Source organism: Chrysochloris asiatica, unplaced genomic scaffold (assembly GCF_000296735.1).
Source record: "Chrysochloris asiatica unplaced genomic scaffold, ChrAsi1.0 scaffold00067, whole genome shotgun sequence".
NCBI lineage: Eukaryota > Metazoa > Chordata > Mammalia > Afrosoricida > Chrysochloridae > Chrysochloris > Chrysochloris asiatica.
The window spans coordinates 8202864-8227314 of NW_006408585.1; the positions used below are offsets into that span (position 1 = coordinate 8202864).

Here is a 24451-nt window from a genome sequence, read left to right on the forward strand (position 1 = left end):
TTTACAGTTGATGCTGAATCGGGAGACAACAGTTATTCCGCATTCGCTTTCTTCACAGTTTCCCTGCACGCCCAGGCTTTTAATTTTGAAGTCAAACATCATCAAGTTTCCGCCCACATCTAACAAAGGAACTGAAGTGACATTTCGAACAACAAAGGAGTGGCCTTCCCCGTGCACCTAGTCGGCTTCCCCTCTGCAGAGCGTCAGGAGCCGAGACCACCCCAACCAGGAGAGGAGTCCCGGCGGGTGGGGGGGCGAAGAGCGAGGATGCGGGCTAACCAGAGTCAAGAACAGAGCCGGCAGGGAAGGAAAGAAGCAGGAACAATGCAAAACTATCCTGGAACTCGGCGACCACTCACCCATTGGCCACTCGAAGGCTTCCCTCAAGAACAGGGAAGCTCCGAGACCAGCCTACCCCGCCGCAGCGTCCAGACATCCGGGCCTCCTCGGCCCCGGTAGCTCCGCCTCCTGGGAACCGGGACGTCGGCTCCGAAGCGCCGCCCCCGTCGTGTGCTTCCTGTGCCTGGGTTCCGAAGCCCCGCCCTCTGGGGGGAGTAGTCACGCGTCCTGTTAAGTACTCTTGGGCTAAGTACACGGGTAGGTAGAGAGCTGAAGGCGTGCGCGTCCGGGCTAACATCGAGACCCCGGTTGCAGAAAATGGAACGCGCGTTGGCTGTGCCCTGGGTGCCCCCGCATGATCCGAGGACCCCAGCGCTGTCGGTGGTGGATATGCACACGGGCGGCGAGCCCCTACGCATCGTGCTCGAGGGGTGCCCGGAGGTGGTTGGCCCCACTCTGCTGGCCAAACGGCGCTACATGCGCCAGCACCTTGACTACGTGCGACGGCGGCTTATGTTCGAGCCCCGGGGGCACCGGGACATGTACGGAGCCATCCTGGTGCCTAGCGAGCTTCCGGACGCGCACCTAGGCGTCCTGTTCCTGCACAACGAGGGCTACAGCTCCATGTGCGGCCACGCAGTCCTGGCGCTAGGTCGCTTCGCGCTAGACTTCGGGCTGGTGCCGCCTCCCGCGCCTGGCGCCCTGGAGGCCTGCGTCAACATCCACTGCCCGTGTGGGCTGGTGACCGCCTTCGTGGCGTGTGAGGGCGGCCGTAGCCGCGGCCCGGTACGCTTCCACAGCGTCCCGGCCTTCGCGCTGGTCACAGGTAACCTTCGGGACCCCTCCAGCCCAGGGCGGTGCCGCCAACTGGGACGCCGCTAACCGCGCTAACAGTCTCGCATGAGCTGGAACTCGCAAGGTGCAACTAATCTCACCCCCAGAGCTCTTGCCATTAATGAAAGGTAATTCTAAATCACTGCAAATGTGAATCGGCATGCATCTCGATGATCCTGCAGGTCTTGGGAGAGCCTTGTGGAACACAGACTGTTGTGTTCCTCTTATTCTGTGTCTCGTTCCCCTCCCGTCGAGATTTCGCTGTTGGGTAAGCTAAGGTCAAAGAGCAAAGAACAACTGGGATTTCAAGTTGGGCTCAATGCACCTGCTAAAGGCATTATTCCTAAATAATGTTTTCTTAAAACATTTGCAAAAAGTGCCTTCCACACTACTTTTGAAGACAAGCAAGAGTGAATGAATACAATTTATACTTCGTGAAGATGCAGGTCCTGATGTTATTATTTATAAGGACAGACGTAACTGCTTGGGTTCCAATCGTGCTCAACCGTTTAAACCCATGCAGCCTTAATTAAGTTACTTGTAATCTGTTCTTTTACTGTTTCATAAAGTTGTGAGAAGTAAAGGAAAAGTACTTAACGTTTTTTAAAAAATTGAAATATATCCCTAGAGATGAAAAGACAGGCTGAAGAATATATAGGCTTGGCAGTTAAGAAATCTATAGGTGTGTAGAGCCTTTAGGAGCCCTGGTGGCACTGATTAAAGCGCTCAGCTATGGTTACTGCTCTTGAACAGGTTGGAATTGGTTTGAGTCCACCAGTCACTCCCCAGTACAAAGAAGTGGCAGTCTATTTCAGGACGAGTGGTGGTTCTACACTTTATACACTGTCCTCTGAATCGGAATAGACTTTGGCAGTGAGTTTGGTTTGTTTTTGGGAGCCTGTGCTGCTACTGCTCCTTGGTGCCTTGGAGGTGGTTCAGACTATAGAGTCCCTGTATAGGGATTCAGAGTCTAAAACTTTACAGGAGTAGAACGCCTCATCTTTCTCCTGTGGAGTGACTGGTAGATTCAAACTGCAGACCTTGCAGTTACCAGCCCAACACATAACCCACTACACTACCAAGGCTTCAGGGAGCCCATGGTTGGTGCAAATTGATATTATGCTGGACTGCTAAACAAAAGGTTAGCGGTTCAGATCCACCCAGTGGCTCCTGGGAAGAAAGACCTGCTGGTCTAAAAAAACAGCCTTAAAAACCCTATGGAGCACAATGATACTCTGGGTTGCCTGGAGTTGGATTTGGCTTCTTTGGCAGCTAGTATATTGTTAAGTGCCATCGAGTTGGTACCGTCTCATACTGATACTGTATAGGGTTTCCAAGAAGCAACTGGTAGGCTTGAACCTTGGGGTTAGCTGTCTAGTTAGTGCTTATCCTACAGTGCCACACCAGGACTAGTATGAGGCTGGCTGGCTTGCTGTGTGCCATCGAGTCAGTTCCAACTCATAGCGACCCTCCCTGTACAGGGTTTCCGAGGCTGGAAATCTTTACGGGAGCAGAACGCCTCATCATTCTCCAGCGGAACAGCTGGTAGTTTCTAACTGCTGACCCTGTGGTTCGCAGCCCGATTGGTAACCACTACACTACCAGAGCTCCTTAGGACTAGTATGTAGAGCCATTAAAAAGTTTTGGTGAGTTCCCTACTATAGAGCCTTCTGCGTCATGTAAATCAGAGAGATTCTATAATGAAACGATTACAAAGAGGGAGATCCCGCTCAAGGAAATAACTAGGTAGGCTAGCATTTGGGCAAGGGACAGAATTCCCTCAGTTAGGGTGCTTTACTCTTCATGACCGGAAGTGGACTGGGAGGGAATGCAGTCATCAGGAATGGGGTTATCACTTCTTTTCCTTAACGTCTTTAAACCATGCAAATCATGTGCATAGAAATTTTTCAATCTTGATCTTCTCTAAGAAACTGGACTTCAGATTAGCCGGATGATGGATGATATAGTAACACCCCAAGTGTGGCCCCTTTAGAACAGCTTCAGTACCGAAACACTCAAGTTGAAGAATGCTTTAGGGTAAATCAGTGCCACTTTCCACCCTTAGGAGAGAATGCTGTGACATCCAGCTAAAGAGGGCACATAAACAGTATACATTTATGTTTAGGAACCGCATCAGTTAACTAACTTGGCTACATTTCCCCCTAGGCAACCTCAGCAGTATTTACAGCATTCAACCTTTTACGGGAAGTGACAGCTGACAGGATTATCCGCTACATCATGTTGTTATGTGCTCGACTCACAGTGGCCCTGTATTGAGTTTCCAAGGAGCAGCTGGTGTGTTTGAATCACTGACCTTACAACTCAAACCAACCTTGTGATCCAGTGCTTATCCTGTAGTGCCATAGCTGAGAGCTGTTTCCTGTAGGGGCACCAATCCTGTAAGCACAGTCATTCTTTGTTTTTTTATAAGTTTTTATTGTGAGTATTACATGGAAGAATATCAGTTTTACATTCATCCTATTGTATTTCGTTTCATTGCAATTATTACAGTCCCCTTCATGCATCATCAAATAACCACAGGCCAGCCCCTGGGCCATCAGCACACAGCCCCTCTCCTTCTCTGAGTTCAGTGTCCCCAGCCACTCCATCTGTCTATGTCATCATCTCTGTCTCCATCCCTGGCATCTCTTCCTCTCTGGATAGGGTCCCACTCTCCGTTCTTCTCATATGATGGTCCCAGGGACCTCCGGTCCTAGGCTGCAAAATCAATCAAGCACAGTCATTCTTGAGAGCATCACAGTGTGTGACAACCTAATAGTTAGTGGCATTAATGGTCACTGTGAATCTTTAAAACAAAATCTACTTTGATGCTTCATTGAAAGATTCTCAGAGTGCTTGACAAATATTTTTGTATGGTTGGGGGAGAGAAGGGCATTCTGATGTTCTATAGCTAGATTGGCCCAGGACCAGGCAGTATTTCATTCTGCTGTGCATAAGGTTGCTGTGAGTAGGTACCAACTCAATGGCACCTAACAACAAAAAATAGCTTATAAAAACATCATTAAATTAAAAATAGAAATGGTTATCTTGCTAAATATCTATTATTATGTTTTCTGGTGCTTGCTTTGTACGTTTGCTTCATTCCTTTACATGATGGGTGTGAAGACATCAAATCCTACTTCTCTGACCCCAGATGATCAATCAAATAAATCCCTTATCAAATGTTCAAATTAATCTATCAGATAAATCAATCAAATTTTATCCAATCAATCAAATTAATCTCTTATCAATTTCCATTTCTTTGCATATGCAGTACTTCTTCCAAAATTAGGTCACATCTTGTTAAAGGGACACAGTCCTTCAAACTAAGACTTAAGACACCAGTAGCATTTAGGGTTTTAGGATATCAGTGATAAACTCAGGGACCCCAAGGACTCCTGTCACTTCTAACCCCCTGACTGTAACTTCAGGAATCCCCTCTACTCCCTCAAGATACCAGCTGTAAGCTCAGGTCCCTAGGACCCTCCGACTCCTGATGTGTGGGTTCTCATTACTCTTGGGTTTGCCAACTTACTGGAACGGGCACAGGTATGTATACTCCCATGTGCGTGGTTGTCAACCAGGAAGCCATTGGAGCTGGTCAGTCCAGGGCCTTTATTGGGGCCTCGTTTTGTAAGCATTATTAAATGACTCTACCTGCTTGGCTGAGGTTGGCTTATATGAATTGGGTCTTTCTAGCCTGACCAACCTGAGTCACCTCATTAACATAAACTCACAGTCCCTGGTCAGTCTGGAGGTCTCATCAAAGATAATGATTGGGGAAATTCCATGTCTTTAGAGGTTATCTCTCAGGGACCAAGAACAAAGACCAAATTCTTTATGTAGAAGTTAAAATCTATACCTCACAGTGTGAAAAGATCCACCTAAACCCAGAAATAAATGCACTTAAAATGCTGTGAATTTGTTATCCAAAATAATAGAAACAAGCTTATTTTCAACACACTTATTTTTTAGACCTCACAGTTGACGTTCCTGGTCATGGAAAGGTGGTGGTAGACATTGCATACGGTGGCGCATTTTATGCATTTGTCAGTGCTGAAAAATTTGGCCTCAACGTTTGTTCAGCAAAGACGAGGGACCTTGTAGATGCTGCAAGTGCAGTAACAGAAGCCGTGAAAGCGCAGGTCAGTACAATTGCTTCCTTAGTAACCAATGCTCCTCTGTAGCACAGAGGAGATAGAAATTAGTGTGCCTACAAAGGGAGTTCGAATATATATTTAAGTTATGCCAGCTGTTCCTCAAAAACTCTACACAGGGCACTTAGCCACTACTAAGAAACTGGGAGTTCCAGCTTGGCTATTTGTAACCTTTGCAACCTTTATAAGCTTAGATGAGTAACAACCTCCATGTGCTTCAGTTTTCTGTCTGCAAAATGGAAATGACAACATAGCTATTTCATAGGTTTGTTGTAAGAATTAAATCGGTTCATGTAGCTAAAGGACTTAGAATAGTATCTGACTGGTACTGTTGTTCTTGGGTGCTGTTGAGTTGGTTCTGAATCCTAGCAGCCTCCTATACAACAGAAACACTGCTGGGTCCAGCGACATCCTCACAATCAAGGGCTTGAGCCCGTTGCCACTGCCTATGGCTGTGCCAATCCATTTCATTCCCAAGAGGGGTCTTCCTCTTTTTCGCTGACCTCTTTATCAAGCATGATATCCTTCTCTAGGGATTGGTCCCTCCTAGATAATATGTCCTAAGCCTAGATGACTCACCATTTTCGCTGCACCTTCTCCAACACAGATTTGTTTCTTTTTCACACAGTCTTCTCCAACACCATCACTCAACTGCATCAATTCTTCTACTGCTACTGTCTTCCATATTCACTGTCCAATTTTCACATGCATATGGAGCTAATGAAACTATCACTTGGCTCAGGCGCAGCTTAGTCCTCACACTGACATCTTTGCTTTTGAACACTTTAAGAAAATTCTTGTGCAGATGTGCCTAATCTAGTATGGGTACGTCATTTGATTTTTTTACTGTTGTTTCCAAGAGTGTTGGTTGTGAATCCAAACACAATGAAATCTTTGACAACTTAAATCTTTTCTCCATTTGTCATGATGTTATTTACTGGTCCAGTGGTAAGGATTTTTGTTCTCTTTACATTGAGGTACAATCCATACTGAAGACCATGGTCTTTAATAGTCATCAGTAAGTATTTTAAGTCCTCTTCACTTTCAGCAAGGAAGAATGTATTACCTGTGTATCGCAGATTGTTAGTGAATCTCCCTCCAGTCCTGATGCCACATTCTTCATATAATTCAGATTCTTGGATTGTTTGTTCCGAATACAGAGTGACTAGGTATGGTGAAAGAATACAACCCTGTCACATACTTGTCCTGATTTTAAACCATTCAGCGTCCCCTGATTCTGTTAGAACAATTGCTGCTTTGTCTATGTACAGGTTCCTCATGAGCACAATTAAGTATTGCAGAATACTCATTCTCCACAAAGTTGTCCACAGCTTATCATAATCCACACAGTCAAAAACCTTTGCATAGTCAATAATGCTCAGGCAAATATCTTTCTGGTGTTCTCTGCTTTCAGCCAAGATCTGACACCAGCAGTGATAACACTCATCCCATGTTCTCATCTGAATCTGCCTTGAATCTCTGGCAGTTCCCAGTTAATGTATTGATGCAGCCATTTTTTACATTGTCTTTAGCAAAATTTTACTTGTGTGTGATATTAATTATATTGTCCGATGATTTCTACATTCATTTGATCACCTCTTTTTAGAATGGGCACAAATGTGGATCTCTTCCAGTCACTAGGCCAGGTAGTTGTTTTTCAGGTTTCTTGGTATAGTTGATTGAGTACCTCCAGTGCTGCCTCAGTTGAAAGATTTCAGTTTGCGTTCCAGCAAGTTCCAGAACTTTGTTCTTAGCTAATGCCTTCAGTGTACCTTAGACTTCTTCCTTCAGTACCATTGGTTCTTAGTCATTTGTTACCTCTTGAAATAGTTGAACATTAACCATTTCTTTTTGGTACAGTGATTCTGCATATTCTTTCTCATAATAAATGTTCAGTAAATGATAATTTATTAATACACAGTGTTATAGTCTTTGGTCATTTAAGCATATAGTAAATGTATTATATAATATTCTACTCATTTGAATTCATGTACTTTAATCATTGTTGTAAATAACAAATGTAATGTATAGTATGTGTTGTTGTTAAGTGCTACCGAGACAGTTTCGACTCATAGTTATCTTTATGTAGAGTTTCTGAGGCTGTAAATCTTTGTGGAAGCAGAAAGCCTCATCTTTTTCCTGTAGAGCAGCTATAGACTCAGACCGTGGACCTTGTGATTAGCAGTCCAGTGCTTATCCTACAGAGCACGGTGCTACCTATATATAGCATGTTATTAAGTGCCATCAAGATGGTTCTGACTCATAGCGACCCTATATAGTGTTTCCAAGGAGTGGCTGGTGAGTTTGAACTGTTGACCTTGCAGTTCAAATCCACCTTGAGGTTGAGTGCTTATCCTATAGTATCATACCAGGACTGCATGTATAGCATACAAAATAGATTTATTAAGTCAGACAAGGCTTTCTCTTCCTTCATGAAGAATAATATTAAGTCCTCCTTAGGAAATTTTTCCTCTGTTGCTAAGAAGCCACTAAATAACTGCTCAAATTCTACTTGTCACTTAGAAAAACCATTCTGATAAAGTCAGTACATACACAACAAATAACTCTAAAATAGTCTTTCATTTCTAGCATAAGTCTGCCATTTTACCTTGAAACTGAGACCTACCAAAAAAAGCATATATACAGTATTTTAATGATTTGGCATATGAGAATTATTCTAAATATAAACTGACTTACAGTAGTGTCTAATATGGACTATGAACCACAAGGTTGGTGGCTCAAGCCCACCAACTGCTCTGTGGGAGAAAGATGAGACTTTCTGCTCCTACAAAGATTTAAAGCCTTGGAAACCTTAAGCAAGGTCCACTATGAGTTGGAATTAACTTGATGGCACTTAACAACAATTATTATTTATGGACATATTTTTCTTAGTATTCTTGAGACTTTAATTTAACATAATACATAATTTAAATAGCAGAACAAATATATATACTATATTGCAGCTCTAAGTTACTCTTTTTTCCAAGTCTGTCAGAAAACTTTCACATGTTGAATTATATTATCATAGTAACATCCAAACTTTCGAATATACATCAATTTTGCTATCTCATTAAGTGGACAGATAAAACTTGTAGTTTAAAAGTAAACACTTTGACACAAAATAATTTCATTTGGCTTTTAATTAATACAAAAAGGCATAGCTTGCTTAATAAATGGAGTCATTTTGAACTTCTCTTCAAGGTTTAGGGAGGAGGGATTCTGAGAAAGATGTGAAGAGCAGTGTCTACTAGTGACTATTGTTGTTCTGTAGAGTTGGGCCAACTCATAGTGACCCTACATAGGTTTTTGAGAGCAGCTGGTGGGTTTGAACTGCTGACATTGAGGTTAGCAGCCCAGTGCTTATCTTTCAGTGGCCACACCAGGGCTCTTAAGCAGTAGAAATATTTTATGAACTACTGAGCGTTTATACTGTTCATGTTGTTGTTGTGAAGTGCCATCAAGTTGGTTCCAACCCATAGTGACCCTGTATAGTGTTTCCAAGGAGCAGCTGGTGAGCTTGAATCACCAACTTTGTGGTTCAAAGAGACTTTGCAGTCCAGCGCATTAACCCACAGCGCCACACCAGGACTCCAAAAACCTACAGCACCCAGTATTCCCAGGCATTCTCCCATCCAAGCACTAACGAAGCCTGACCATGCTTAGCATCTGCGATCAGATGAGACTGGATGCATTCAGAATGGTACGGCTGTAGGACACTGTTGATGTAGATTGAAGGAAAAACCATTTGGGAGGAGAAAGGAGGAAGTTAATATCAATTGGTCTTCATTTATTCATCCACTTAGGAAACATTTACCAAGTACTTATTGTATGCTAGACATTATGCTAAATACTGGAGAGCCTAAGGAAAAACAAATTCTACCTTCAAGGAGCGTGGTCTACTGGGGGAAGCATATCCCCACAAAATATACAGTCCTAATCCCCAGTACTTGTGACTATGACCTTGTTTGGAAAAAGGGTTGTCAAAGATGTTACCAGTTTAAGGTAAGGCCATACTGGAGTAGGGTCCTAATCTAATGAGTGGTGTCGTTATAAAAAGAGTGGGAAAGGCAGACCTACAGGACAAATGCCACTTAAAGATGTGGACAGGGATTGGAAATGATGCATCTTTGACCTGCCAGGGAATGTCAGAGGTTACCAGAAACTACCAGAAGTGAGGAAGGGTCAAGGAAAGATCTTCTAGATCCTTAAGAAAGAACATGACCATCCTGGAGCCCTGAAGTCAGACTTCTGGCAACTCCCCATCTCACATACTTTAGACATGTTACCTGGAGAAGGGCATCATGCTTGATAAAGTAAAGGGTCAAGAAAGGAAACGCAGCTAAGACTCTGGTGGTACAACAGTGAATACCTGCCATCAGGACTGACTGTGATGGCTGGAAATGTAGAGGCAGATTTTTTTTTTTCTTTTTTTTTTTTTTTTTTGGCAAAAGGAGGAGATTGATTGATTTTTGCAGCCCAGGAGCGGAGGTCCCTGGGACCATCAAGGGAGAAGAGCAGAAAGTGTGACCCTACCGAGAGGCAGTGAGGCCAGGCATGGAGACAGAGATGATGGCATGGACAGTTGAAGTGGCTGGGGACCAGGGACTCAGGGAGGGAGAGGAGCTGTTTGCTGACAGCAGGGGGGCGGGGCGGGCTTGTGGGGTGTATCTTTTGGTTATTTGATGATGCGTGGAGGGGATTGTAATCATTGCAATGAAATGAAATATGATAGGATGAATGTGAAGCTGAAGTGGGACAGAGGCAAGTAATGATGTATGCACAACCTTGGAACAACAGGGCTCTGGAATACAGAGATTGAGACAGGGTTGGAATGGGAAAAAGGTGGGGAAATATGTTAAGATACTTGGCTGTCTTTTGAATTTTGGTTTCCCTAGCATACCACTATAAAATAGTCATTGGAGGGGGAGAGAAAGGAATAGCCAGAAATATTACCATAGAAAGCTTGTAAGCCCATCTTCTACCTATAACTGATTGGAATACCTAAAATGGGGCTACAACGTGCCCAGTGAAGGAGGCTTCCTACAGAGCCCTGCATTACACAAGACCATAGGTGGAATCCTGAACAGCATCCAGAATCTTCTGAGGGGAAATTTCCACTTGAAAGGACAAGCAGACCAGCCTGGAGCAGCCAGAAGAACAGAAGACACTTCCTGAAAGAAAGACTGACAGGAAAAATACAAAACAATAGAGGCATACCAACTAATTACTAATTACGAGCAAGTTGCTTGTCCAGGAAACATCAAGGCAAGTGGTTGGGTCCCCTCAGGGAAAACCTCCTTCCAAGATTAAGACTCAGTGGGAATAAACTCTGATTGGTGACCACGTTCGTCACCAATAAGAGGAAGTGAGGGAAAAGCAACAATGAAGCTGCGAGCTAAGCCCTACAACGTTCAGTAGACTCCTGTGAACCCGGCTGGAGGAGACCTGGTTGGTCAGCAGTGTGGCAAGTCCAGAGGACTCTTGGACCCAGAGTCAGTGACATAGCCTCAGAGGACTAGAATGGAGAATGAAGCATCCAGCTGATAAGAAGAGAGGGCATATGCATAAGTACCGTACACTTGTTGATAATACCCACTTGACGTGGCTTCAATGAATGGATGATCAGAGCTCAACTAGAAGAAGAAAGAAGAGGGAAAATACAGTAATCTGATACAATTTGATGAACTTGAACTATATCTATGGATACAGTAGCTCAAAAGAAGGAACAAATCTTCATGGCGAGGAACATTCCCACCCCCTCCACATATGGAAAGGACAGGGATGGGCAACTTGGACATTGGCTACCCAGAATGGGGGGTGGGGAGGAGGCTACAGAGGCAAGAAGTAACTGGCTTACAAGCTTTCAAGAGGGAGCCTAGATCCAGAGGGCATGGAGGAAGGTAGACTCTCCACTGAGTAGTATCCAGTCTGTCTAGGCGGGGCTGATGAAAGGAGATGCGGATAGGTCTCATGGAATACATTGGTGAATAATTGTTATCAGGACTGATTGTAAGGGCTGGGAATGTAAAGGCAGACATTTTGTGGCAAAGGGAGGGAAGTGATTAACTTTGCAGTCTAGTAGTGGAGGTCTCTGGGACCATCAAGGGAGAAGAGTGGAGAGCTGGACCCTACCCAGAGAAGCAGTGATGCCGGAGATGGAGGCAGAGACGATGACGTAGAGAGATGGATCAGCTGGGGACTTTGGGCCCGGAGAGGGAGAGGGCCTGTGTGCTGACAACTGGGGGGCAGGCTTGCCGGGTATACCCTTTGGTTGGTGGATGATGCATGGAGGGGATTGTAACCATGACAAGAAAACAATATACGATGGGATCAATGTGAAGCTAATGTTCTCCCATGTAAACTATCCCATAATTCACAATAAAATAGTTTTTTAAAAGTTGTTGTTATTGTAAAGTAGAGCGTCAGTATAAAAGAGGAAGATCCTCAACAAGATAGGTTGACACCATGGCTACAACAGTGGCTCAAACAGCCATGATTGTACGGTTGGTGCAGGACCAACTGAACAGGCAGTGTTTGATTCTGTTAGACATGGAAACTGACTCGACAGCACCTAACAACAACAACAACAACAAATCCTACAGAACTGAGAGACAAGAAATTTCTGTATTAAGCCTCTCACTTTGTGCTACTTTGTTATGGCAGCCTTAGGAAAGTCGACACCTGTGAAGGGTATGATGTTGTAAAGGTGCTATTATAGAGGTAGGGATAGAGGTGTAAAATGGAGGGAAACTCCAATTTAAAGGTCTCTTTGGCTTGTTTTTTTGTTGTTAAATGCTGTCGAGCTGGTTCCAATTTATAGCAACCCTGTGTAGTATTTCCAAGGAGCAGCTCGTGGGTTTGAACTTCCAATCTTGTGGTTAGCAGTGCAGTGCTTATCCTACAGCAGTTCCTGGATTATTTGATTCTAAGAACACAAATTCATTCAACCACTATTACTGAGATTACAGTAATCTCAGTACTACTCAGGCAATATAGAAATCCTTGAAAAATTAAATCAGAGCTCTCCACGAGAACAGGAAGCTCATCTGGGTTTGAACATATTTTGCCATTAGTATGACTTAACTTCTTTGCCAGTGTCTGCTGCTCTCTGTGTGTATCTGCTGCTTCTCTTGGTACCAACTGACTTCATTCTCTACAGCAAATCTTTTTTTAATCCAGTTATTTCTCTTACTAATAGCATTTGCAACCTTGTACCTTTTGTTTACTTGGCCTTTTACAGACCTGGACTCTACCATTGTAATTAACTTCAGCTTTGAGTACTCACTGCCTGATTTCTCTATGTGGTCCCGGAAGCTCCTGACAGCGAGACTATGATTGCCTTACCTCATCCTATTAAAGCAACCATAGGCAGGCAGCCTGGGGACAGTGCTACAAAGAGTGTGTGTTCAGGGTGGGAGGGGTACAGAATACGGCTATTCCTTTCACAGATGCTAGATGCAGAACAACCTCCTTAGAAGGGACTCGAAGTACGAAAAGAATTGTGTTGTTGTTAGGTGCCATTGAGTCAGTTCCAACTCCTAGCAACCGTTTGTACAACAGAACGAGACACTGCCTGATTCTGTAGTATCCTCACAGTCGTTGCTATGTTTGAGGCCATTGTTGCAGCTACTGTGTCAAACCATCTCATTGAGGGGCTTTCTCTTTTTCACTGACTCTCTATGAAACATGATGTCCTGCTCCAGATAACATCTCCAAAGTACCTAAGATAAAGTCTCAACATCCTCACCTCTAAGGTGCATTTTGGCTGTACTTTCAAAGCAGATTTGTCCACTCCTCTGGAAGTCCATGTTCTAGTCAATAGTCTTCCTCAACACCAGAATCCAAAGACATCATTTATTCCTCAGATTTCTTTATTCACTGCCCATCTTTGACATGCATACAACGTGATGGAAAATAGCATGACTTGGGCCAATGCACCTTAGTCCTCAAAGTGACGTCTTTGCTTTTTAAAACTTTGCTTTGTTTACTCATCTAGACTGAGATGCTTTTACCAACGAGGTATTCCACAAATGATGAGGATCCAAAAGTTTTGTCTAAGAGTTCCTCATCTGCATTCGTTATACAGACATGTTTGAATAAAAGCATTTGTTTTATTATGTGATTTTTGTTGCTGTTGCTTTTCAGTTTAAAATTCATCACCCTGATAGTGAAGAGCTTGCCTTTATGTATGGAACTATACTGACAGATGGAAAAGATACTTACAGTGAAGAACCAACCACCAATATCTGTGTGTTTGCCGATGAGCAGGTATTTTTTAAAAAATTTTTTATATGAACCAGGTGGAGGTTTACAGAGCAGATCAGTTTTCCATTCAAGAATGCACACACGTTTTTATTCTTGTCACTGATTACAGTTCCCACACTGTAACATCACATATCCAACTCCCACCCTGGGTTTCTTGTTTCCATTCCACTTTCTTTCCTAACCCTTCTGACCTTTGCCTTTGGGTAAATGCTGCCATTTTCATCTCAAATGGTTGATTGTTTTAAGAGAGCATACCTTCCTAGTACCATGGCTTCCTTTATGTTGTGGTGGTTAAGTGCCATCGAGTCGGTTCTGACCCATAGCAACCCTGTATAGGGTTTCAGAGGAGTGACTGATGAGCTTGAACCGCCGACCTTGGGGTTCAGGTCAGCTTTGCAGTTAAGCGCATTAACCCAGAGCACCACACCCAGACTTCTTGCTTCCCATAGAGGAAGCCCTATTGTTGGGCTGAAAATTGAGCCATGGGGGTCAGTTCATTTCGAGACCTGAAGGCGGACTGAGGGCCACAGTCTTGGGGGTTCCACAGGTCTCTGTCCAACCAGTAAGCCTGGTCATTTTAAAGATTTTAAGTTTTATTCCATACTTTTCTCCCATTGTATCCAGGATCTTCTAATGTGATCCATTTTAGAGCAGTTGCCTGACACTGTCTGGTTCTTCTGATCAGATGAGCAGGTTTTAAAATTGTAATTTTAAGTACAGAAGCCAGAAAAATTATAGAAGAATTCCATTATCTTTGAATTCCATTTTTCCATGATCATTTTGAAGCCCCCTCATATGGAAGTAAAACTTTATTCTCACCTCGGCTAACCACCCAGCCTTTGTAGGTCCCAGTTTCTTCTGCTCAAGAAACGAAGAATGCTTGCCTTGTCTGTCTCACTGGGGCATCGCTCTGCGGTTCATGTGAGACAGCAGGCCAATGAGGGACACCATAAGGAGTCCTGCCTTTTTCTCTGTGCCCAGGATACATGTATGACACATGTCTAGTATCAGGTTCTTGGGAGTTAGACGACAGAATTTTATTGAGCGAAGTCAATATGAAATGTGCTTTACAAGTAGACTTCCTGTTTCCACTAGGGAAGTTCCCTATGTGACCCATATAAGGAATGAACTAGCCAGATCCTGGAGTCCTGGTGGGATGCTGTAGGAGTATTGGACTGCTAACCACAAGGTTGGTGGTTCAAACCAACCAACTGTTCTTAGGAAACCCTAGACAGACCACTGTAAGTCAGAACTGACTCACTAGCTGCACTTAACAACTATCCAGATTTCACATGATCAGGAATTTTGACCTCTACTTGTCTGTTCTGATGTGGCATTGTATGTAAGTTAAGCACTTGACTGCTAACCACAAGGTTGGTGTTTCAAACCCAGCAGCCACTCCTCAGAAACTCACTGTGAGTTAGAACTGACTGCACAGCACTTAACAGTCACAACAGCAACAGTCTGTTCTAAGGCGACTGGTTTTCCTCTTTTATAAACACAGTCATTTTGAAATGCAGTTTATATACCTCAGAGAGTCTGCTATGCATTGGGATATTTTTTGATACACAATCTATTTGAAACAGTATAAGCCTGTTGCTATTTTGTGCTGCATAGGGTTCCAAGGAGCGACTGGTGTGTTTAAACTACCAACCTTGCAGTTCAAACTGACATGGCGGTCCTTTGTTTATACTACAGAGCCACAAATGCTTCTTCTCCATTCCTGATATTTCCCTGCCCTGTGAAGGGGCTCCCAACTAGCATACCCTTCCTGGCTTCCACCACCACATTCTCCGTGTCCCAGGGCAGGAGGAGGAGGGGTGTTAACCAGTGGGGGAGTTTGAGAGAAGAAATTGGATTGTAGGTGATGCTTGCAGAATGTAGGTGTACCACACTGCTTCTCCAAGGGCTACGGAGGCTAAGTAGCCCACCTATTTTGGGATGTAAGGAGCTCTGGTAGCGTAGTGGTTACAAATCGGGCTGCGAGCTGCAAGGTCAGCAGTTCGAAACTACCAGCTGCTCCGCGGGAGAAAGATGAGGCGTTCTGCTCCCATAAAGATTTCCAGCCTTAGAAACCCTGTACAGGGTCGCTGTGAGTCAGAACTGACTCCACGGCACTTAACAACAACAACAACAATTTTGGGATGTGGCACTTGTATACTCCTTTCTTGCCGTCTTCCAGCAGCCTTTACGAGCAGTGAAAGTGATGTTTTGGTCTTTACCTGCATTCCTTCGCTGTTGTTGCTAAGAGTCAGTTCCTACTCACAGCAACACTGTATACAGTTTGCAAGGAGCTTCTTGTGGGTTTAAGCTGCCTGTCTTGTGGTTCGCAGTCCAGTGCTGATGGTACGTGTTTTACTACTTTGACATTTCTCTTTCAGTACAGAACTCAGGCAAGGAAGAAGGGTGCTTTTTGTGTGTGTTGTGTCTTCTAATGTCAGTGTTTTGGGTGATAATTTCTTTGAAGCGGAATTTTATCTCTGCTCATTTTAGTAATAAAAGGCAAGGTATTGACTTTACTGTGCAGCTTGTCACTGGTGCTATAGGTTTTCTATTCCGAAGTCCACTCAAAAGGCTTTCTTAGTTTGTTGTTACTTTGCATGAGAGTTACTACTGCTAAAGACATGTAGATTATAGGATTTTAATGAATTCCTTCTGTTCTTTAAAAATCTTTATCTTTAAGTTGACAGTATGAAATAATTTGAAGGCAATTGTGATTTGTAACAATTGTATCACATTGTATACATGTAATATTGTTTTACATCTAAAGACATATAAAAATATATACCGTAGGCAATTATATTTTACAGTTTATAGAAATTCATTTCTATATCAACCCTTAGTAAAGCAGCAAAAAAAAAAGCCCCCAGAAATATGATTTTATATCGTATTTATACCTTAAGATAATAAATTGTAATTCCCAAGGAATTCTGCAAAGACTGTATGTAATAAGATCAAGCATGCTATTTTTCATATTTTATCTTTAAATTTGCATACATATACTGATGATATACACACATTTGTTCTGAAACAGGTTGACAGAAGTCCTACTGGCTCAGGAGTGACTGCACGAATTGCCTTACAGTATCACAAAGGGCTTGTACAACTGAACCAGAGCAGAGCCTTTAAAAGCAGTGCAACTGGCTCAGTATTTACTGGGAAGGCCGTGAGGGTGAGTGGGTCCTTCACTTCTTGTTTGTAAGTGTGTTGTTTATGAGACAAAAGAGGCCTGAGTTGGATATTAAGATGAGTTTCTTCACTCAATTCTGAGAAGAGAATTTTAAAGTAGGCCTGTAAAAATCTGTTCAGCTAGGGCAGTGGTGATCAGAGGCCTCTGGTAGTGTCCAAATCTTTTCCAGGGATTCAACAGGATCAAAATTGTTTTTATAATAATTTTAAGACATTGAAAGCCTGGTATGGCGCTGTGGTATAAGCACTGGACTGTTAACCACAAGGTTGGCTGTTCAAACTCACTAACCATTCCTTAAAAACCCTACATAGGGTCACTATGAGTTGGAAACGACTCCATGGCACTTACCAACAACAAAACGCAACAATTAAGACATTGTTTGTTTTCCACGCTTTTCTCACGAGTGAACCCTGAAATTCTCCAGAGGATGAATGATGTGTGACATCCCAACAGATTGTATGCAGAAGCAGATAGGAGAATCTAGCTGTCGTCTATGAAACCAGGCAATAAAGAAATTTGCAAAAATATAAAGTAATGCTACACCATTAAATGTTTTATTTTGAATTTTTTTTTTCAAAAAAATAAAGTTGTTTATAATGGGTTTATTATTTTTCAAACCCATTAATAAGTATTTTTAAAATCTCTGTTTAAATTGCCAATGCAAATTCAATAAATACTGATGTTTAAGCTACATAAACAAAAACATTTTTATGTTCTCAAATTTAAGATAAAAAGGGCTACTCTTGGGACCTTCATCTGCCAATGGGGCACAACTCATAATGAGGAGAAACAGCTGCAAATATCCATTAATAATCAGATCATGGAATGTACGAAGTATTGTATCTACCTACAAAGTGTGAACTTCCAATCAGTTAAATTGGAAGTTGTCAAAAATGAAATGGAGTGCATAAAGATCAATAACCTAGGCATTAGTGAGCTATGAAATGGACCACTTTGACACTGATAATCATATGGTTTATTATGACTGGAATGTCAAATTGAAGAGGAATGGCATCACATTCATCATCAAAAAGAACATTTCTAGATCTAAAAGTATAATGCTGTCTGTGATAGGAAAATATTCATATGTCTACAAGGAAGACCAGTTAATACCACTATTCAAATTTACACACCAAACACTAAATCCAGTGATGATGAAATTGAAGAATTCTACCAACTTCTTCAATCTGAAATTGATCAAACATGCAATCAGGATGGATTGATGATTACTGGCGACTGGAATACAAAGGCTGGAAATAAAGAGGAAGGATCAGTAGTTGAAAAATATGGCCTTGGTGACAGAAGTGATGCTGGAGATCTAATGATAGAATTTTGTGAGACCAATTATTTATTCATTGCAAAAATCTTTTAAACAACATAAAAGGCAGCTATAACCATATACCTCACCATATGGAGTACAGAGAAATCAAATTTTCTAAACAACATAAAAGACAGCTATACACATGGACCTCAGCAGATGGAAAAAACAGAAATCACGAAGATTACATCTGTGGAAAGGGACATGGAAAAGCTTGATATTGTCAGTTAAAAAAAGGCCAGGGACAGACTGAGAAACAGACCATCAATTGCTCATATACAAGTTCAGGTTGAAGCTACAGAAGACAAGTCCGCGAGAACCACAACATGACCTTGACCATATCCCACCTGAATTTAGAGATCATCTCAAGAATAGATTTGATGCATTAGACACTAATGACTGAACACCAGAAGAGTTGTGGGATGATATCAAGAAAAACATACAGAAAGAAAGCAAAAGCTCCTTGGCAATACAAGAAAGAAGGGAAAGACCAAACTGGATGCCAATAGATATAAAATGTGTCACTATATAAGAACCAAAGGAGCTCTGGTAGCGTAGTGGTTACGAATCGGGCTGCCAACCTCAAGGTTAGCAGTTCGAAACTACCAGTGGCTCCGAGGGAGAAAGATGAGGCTTTCTGCTCCCGTAAAGATTTACAGCCTTGGAAACCCTGTACAAGGTCGCTATGAGTGGGAAACGACTCCACAGCACATAACAACAACAAAATTTAAGAACCATCCCTTGAAACCACTATGCATATAAGAGCATAAAATGCTGAACATTTATAAGTATTTAACTTGTGCTGAAAATGTAGAATTTGCATCTTGTAGGTAAAAATAAAAAAATAAATTAGAAAACCCCAAATAAATATGTATTTGTTTTAAAAAAAAAAAAAAAGAGAGAGATTCAGAAATTTGCTCTGCAGCATAGAGATGCCAAAGCAAATGGAACAGATGAATATAATCTGTATTCACTGGGAACGCTGTGAGGGTGCATGGCACCCTTCACTTCTTTCTTTCTTTCTTTCTTTCTTTCTTTCTTTCTTTCTTTCTTTCTTTCTTTCTTTCTTTCTTTCTTTCTTTCTTTTCTTTCTTTTCTTTCTTTTCTTTCTTTTCTTTCTTTTCTTTCTTTTCTTCTTTGAAACATAACTTTATTCTGGTTCTAAATGGTAAGGAATGGGAATGACATAACAAATTATTTCACCATTAAATAGTGTAATGAGACTTGTCTCTCATACTTCAGACATACTATCAGGAGGGACCAGTCCCTGGAGAAGGACGTCATGCTTGGTAAAGTGGAGGGTCAGAGAAAGAGAGGGAGACCCCTAATGAGATGGATTGGCACAGTGGCAGCAGCAGTGGGCTGAGGAGCAGCAACGACTATGATATTGGTGCAGGACTGGGCAACGTTACGTTCTTTTGTACGTAAGGTTGCTGAGTGGGAAAAAAACTCAAGAACAGCTAACAACAGCAACAATATGTGTCCTTTTCTGATTGACTTGTTTCACTTTGCATAATGTCCTCTAGGTGCACCCTCATTATAAGGTGCTTGTTGGAGTCATCATTGTTCTTAACATTGTGTATGTAATATACTAAAGTTTGTTTCTCCATTCGTTCATTGATGAATATTCAGGTTGTTTTCATTATTTTGACATTATGAATAGTTCTGCAATGAACCTGGGTGTGCATATATCTATCTTTACCTGGCTCATTTTTCTAAGATATATACCAAGTATTGCTGGGTCATATAGTATTTCTATTTTCAGCTTTTGAAGGAAGCACCAGATAAGGTTCTTGTACTTATCTGGTTCCTGTTCATTTTCCACAGCGGTTGCCCCATTTTGCAGTCCCACCAGCAATGGACAAGGATTCTAGCCTCTCCACACTCTTACCAGCATGTGTTGGTTTCTGGGTTATTGAACTTTGTTATTAATGCTGGGGTGAGATGATATCTAATGGCTTATGATCACAAGCATTTCTTTATATTTTTTGGCTGCCTGATTGTCTTCTTTGGTGAAGTGTCTGTTCATGTCCTCTGCCCATTTCTAAACACTTGTTGAGGTGTTGAGATTTTCTGTACATTGTAGAAAATGGTTCCTTGTCCATTATATCATTGACAAAAAAATTACCTGTCTGTGGGTTTTCTTTTTACTGTTTTGGTGAAATCTTTTGATGCACATAAGTGTCTACTTTGTGTGTTTTTAGGTATGTTTGATAGTATGAAATCTGTTATTGTCCTAAGTTTGTCCCTGTTTTTTCATTGATGATCTTTATAGTTCTAGGTTTTACATTTAGGTTTTTAAACCATCATTAGTTAATTTTTGTATATGTCATAAATATGGGTCCTTTTTCGTTTTTCTGCAAATAGAGATTCAGTTTTGTCAGCACCTTTTGTTAAAGAGACTATCTGTTCTCCCAAGTAATGCATTTTGGCCCCGTGTAAAAGATCTGCTCTTCATAGGTAGATGGACTTACTTCTGGGTTCTCAATTCTGTTCCATTGATCTATGTGTCTTTCATTGTACCACCAGTACCAGGCTGTTTTGACTATACTGTGACTATGGTGTGGGTTTTGAGATCAGGGAGTATAAAACCTTTTACTCTGTTTTTCTTCTTTTGTAGTGCTTTACATAGCCAGAGTCTCTTTCCTTTCCATACAAAGTTGATTTGTTTTTGTCTCTCTTTAAAGAATGGTTTTGAAATTTTGATTCAGGTTGCATTATATCTGTAGATCACTTCGAGTATTATTGACAGTTTCACGGTGTTCAGTTTTCCTATCCATGAGCACGGTATAGTCTTCTTTTGGTTTCCTGTAGTAATGCTTTGTAGTTTTCTTTGTATAGGTCTTTTGTTTCCCTTATTAGATTTATTCCTAAGTGTTTTATCTTTGGGGTGGTCATTATAAATGGCTTTAAACAATGCCGGATTTCCTTTTCAGAGATCTCTTTGTTAATATAGAGGAATTGACTCTGCCACTTTGCTGAATCTTTCAATGAGTTCCAATAATTTTCTCATTGAATCTTGAAGATTTTCTATGTGTAGGGTCATTGTTGTTGTTGTTGTTGCACTGTCGAGTCGATTCCGACCCATAGCGACCCTGTATAGGGTTTCCAAGGAGCAGCTGGTGAGCATGAACCGCCAATTGTGCAGTTCAAATGGCTTTGCAGTCTGGCATATTAACCCACAGCGCCACACCAAGATTCCAAATAAAGACTTAATTCTTCTTTGCCAACTTGGATTCCTTTTATTTCCCTTTCTTGCCTTATTGCTCTAGCTAAGACATCTAGTACAATATTAAATAGGAGTGGTGATAAAGGGTATCCTTATCTGATTCCTATTCATATGTCTTTCTCCTTTGAGACTCATGTTGACTCTTGGTTTTGTGTATATTTTCTTAATTATGTTGAGGAGTTTTCCATCTACTTGTATTTTGTTGAGGTTTTTTTAATTCAGAAATGGGTGTTGAATATTGTCAAATGTCTTTTCTGCTTTCATGTGTTATGATATGATTAGATAATATTGATGTGATCATATGGTTCTTTTCCTTTGTTTTATGTGATGGATTTTGTTGGTTGTTTTTCTAATGTTGGCTCATCCTTGCATATATCTTATATGAATCCCAATTGGTCATGATGTTTTGTTTTGATATGTTGTTGAATTGTGTTGGCTAGGATTTTGTTGATAATTTTTACTTCTGTGCTCAGGAAGGATATAGGTCTATAATTTTCTTTTTTAGTCATATCTTTGTCTGGTTTGTATCAGGGTTATGCTCATATCATAAAATGAACTAGAGGGTATTCCATCTTTTTCTATTTTCTGGAATAGTGTGAGCAGATTTGGTATCAGCCTCTTCTCTGAATATTGAGTAGAATTTGAAGCTATCTGGGCCAGACTCATTTATTTCTTATTCAGAAATTTAGAACACATTGTCTTATGCATTTGAGGCCAAAGATACAGTAATAATCTATATTTATTGGGTGATTTGCATAGATTGCTCTCCAAATTAATCACTTTATAATGTTAGCTCATTTAATCCTCACAAGAACCCTAGAAGACCAGTACTGTTATCCTTTATTGTTGTTGTTGTTGTTAAGTGCCTTCGAGTCGGTTCCGACCCATAGCGACCCTGTACAGGGTTTCCGAGGGTATAAATCTTTACGGGAGTAGAAAGCCTCATCTTTCTCCCGCGGAGCGGCTGGTAGTTTCGAACCACTGACCTCAAGGTTCGCAGCCCGATTCGTAACCACTACGCTACCAGAGCTCCTTGTTATCCTTTATTAACAGGTGATAAAATCTAGAATGAGAGAGGTTGTGTCATTTGCCAGAGGTCAAACAGATAGTAGAGAGCCAGGATGTGAAATTGGGTCTCTGAGCCCAGATCCAGTGTTGTTCACTGCATTATCCTATTAGACAAAGCACAAGTTTTCAATGAGGCTTCATATTATTGCAGTTTTTAAAAATATAATAATTGCACCTTAGTCTAAAATTTGACATTTTAGCTTGGAACCTCAGTTATTTATATTTTTAAAAATTAGAAAAGGTTCCTCTGTAATTAAGTTCTGAAGTCATTTGATTTATAGTTATTAATCACACTTGCCAAAATATCTTTGCTTGCATCATACTCCTTCCTTCTGTCTGGGCCCTTCCTGGCTGATTGTGCCTTTTCAGTCCCTTTCCCTGCTTCCACTTCATTTTCATGTCCTTCCACTCAGGTAGCCCCAGCATTTATCCTTAGCCTCCTTCTTCTCTCACTTACCTGCATTTTGATGACCCCTTTTGAAGCTTCAGCCCATCTGTTATTGATGATTTCCAAACTTCAGTCCCCTTCTCTCCTGTCTCTGGACCCCCACTATCACTGTGCTGAACTCTAATTGATAATCCCAGAGGTATCTCAAACTCAGTTTCTTAAAATGTTCTCTCTTCCTTCTTAAATGGACTCTTCTTCTCATTCCCATCTTTGTTGATGGCATCACATACTTCACTTCCAGGCTTGAAACTGTGGGTGCTGTTACTTTATTCCTGTTCCTCTTCTATCACAAACAGCAGTCACTGGGTCTGTCTTCCAAAGTGTCTCTTCTTCCTCTCTAACTACTACCCTAGTAACTGGATTCCATCAGTGAGTTAGAATAGCCTCTTAACAGGTTTCTGGGTTTCTAATCTTTTTCCTCTTTACAACGGAACTTACTTAAACTAAGTTTCATCATATCATTCTTCTGAAGACCTTCCTTTGCCTGTGGGACTAATCTTTAGATTTTCTTTAACATGATTTTTTTAAAAATCACAAATCTAATTTTCAGGACAGGTACAAGTGCAAATGTTGATATGCGCTCTTCTGTTTGTTTGTTTTTCCCCAGGAAGCAAAATGTGGTGATTTTAAAGCTGTTACAGTGGAAGTATCAGGACAAGCCCATTACATGGGTACAGCAAGCTTTATAGTAGAAGATGATGACCCACTGAAGGATGGATTTCTGCTCAAGTGACTTCTTCCATGACTTTTAAGGGCCTTTAAAATGTTTTAATCTTTGAGTAATTTTTCTCTAAATCATGTGGAAAACAATATCTGATGTTAATACAAGTATGCTAACTTCCATTTTTCTAAAATAGTACCTTGTGGCTAAATATAAAGTCACTGTGCTTCATAGTTTAGGAGCCCTGATGGTGACGTGCTGTCTGAAATGTTGGCAGCAGCCGCCCCACGGGAGTAAGATGTGGTACTCAGCTTCTGTGAGGATTTACACAGTATGTCGTAGATTTCCTGACTGCTGCTTCCATGAGCATTGATTGTAAATGAAATCCTTGACAACTTTGATCTTTTCTCCATTCATCATGATGTTGTGTATTGATTGGTCCAGTTGTGAGAGTTTTTATTTTCTCTACATCGATGAGTAATCTGTGCAGATGGCTGTAGTCTTTGATCTTCATCAGTAATAAGTAGGTGCTTCACGTCCTCTTTGCTTTCAGCAAACTATCTTCTGTTATATGCATATCACAGACTGCTAATGAGCTTTGCTACAGTCCTGATGCCACGTTCTTTATATAGTTCAGCTTCCTGGATTATTTGCTCGGCATACAGATTGAGCACCGGCACACACCTTTCTTGATTTTAAACTACACAGTGCCCCCTGTTCTGTCTGAACAGCTATGTACAAGTTCCTCATGAGCACAATTAAGTGCTCTGGAATTCCCATCCTTCACAATGTTATCCATAACTCAATATGACCAAGTATTTTACAGATTAGGACATTTGCTATACTTCTTTTTAAGGTAAATATAGAATGACTATTTTTCTCTCCAAATTTTGCAGGTCATAAAACAAAACAGCATACATTTTTTTTAAATTGTAATTTTAG

At 41.4% G+C, this 24451-nt stretch overlaps 1 protein-coding gene across 1 annotated transcript; it reads left to right on the top strand.

Moving 5' to 3' along the window:
- Positions 1-648: 648 nt before the first annotated feature.
- L3HYPDH (L-3-hydroxyproline dehydratase (trans-)) lies at positions 649-23742 on the top strand. The gene is made up of 5 exons (XM_006864595.1): positions 649-1165; positions 5149-5318; positions 13476-13598; positions 16630-16767; positions 23456-23742. Exons 1-5 carry the CDS (start codon positions 658-660, stop codon positions 23579-23581), a joined length of 1065 nt encoding a protein of 354 aa, XP_006864657.1. The 5' UTR covers positions 649-657; the 3' UTR covers positions 23582-23742.
- Positions 23743-24451: the final 709 nt, after the last annotated feature.

Coding starts and splice junctions, on each gene's coding strand:
- L3HYPDH (XM_006864595.1), top strand. CDS start 658: ATGGAACGCGCGTTGGCTGTGCCCTGGGTGCCCCCGCATGATCCGAGG. Junction 1,166..5,148: donor GGCCTTCGCGCTGGTCACAG/GTAACCTTCGGG, acceptor CTTATTTTTTAG/ACCTCACAGTTGACGTTCCT. Junction 13,599..16,629: donor GTGTGTTTGCCGATGAGCAG/GTATTTTTTAAA, acceptor GTTCTGAAACAG/GTTGACAGAAGTCCTACTGG.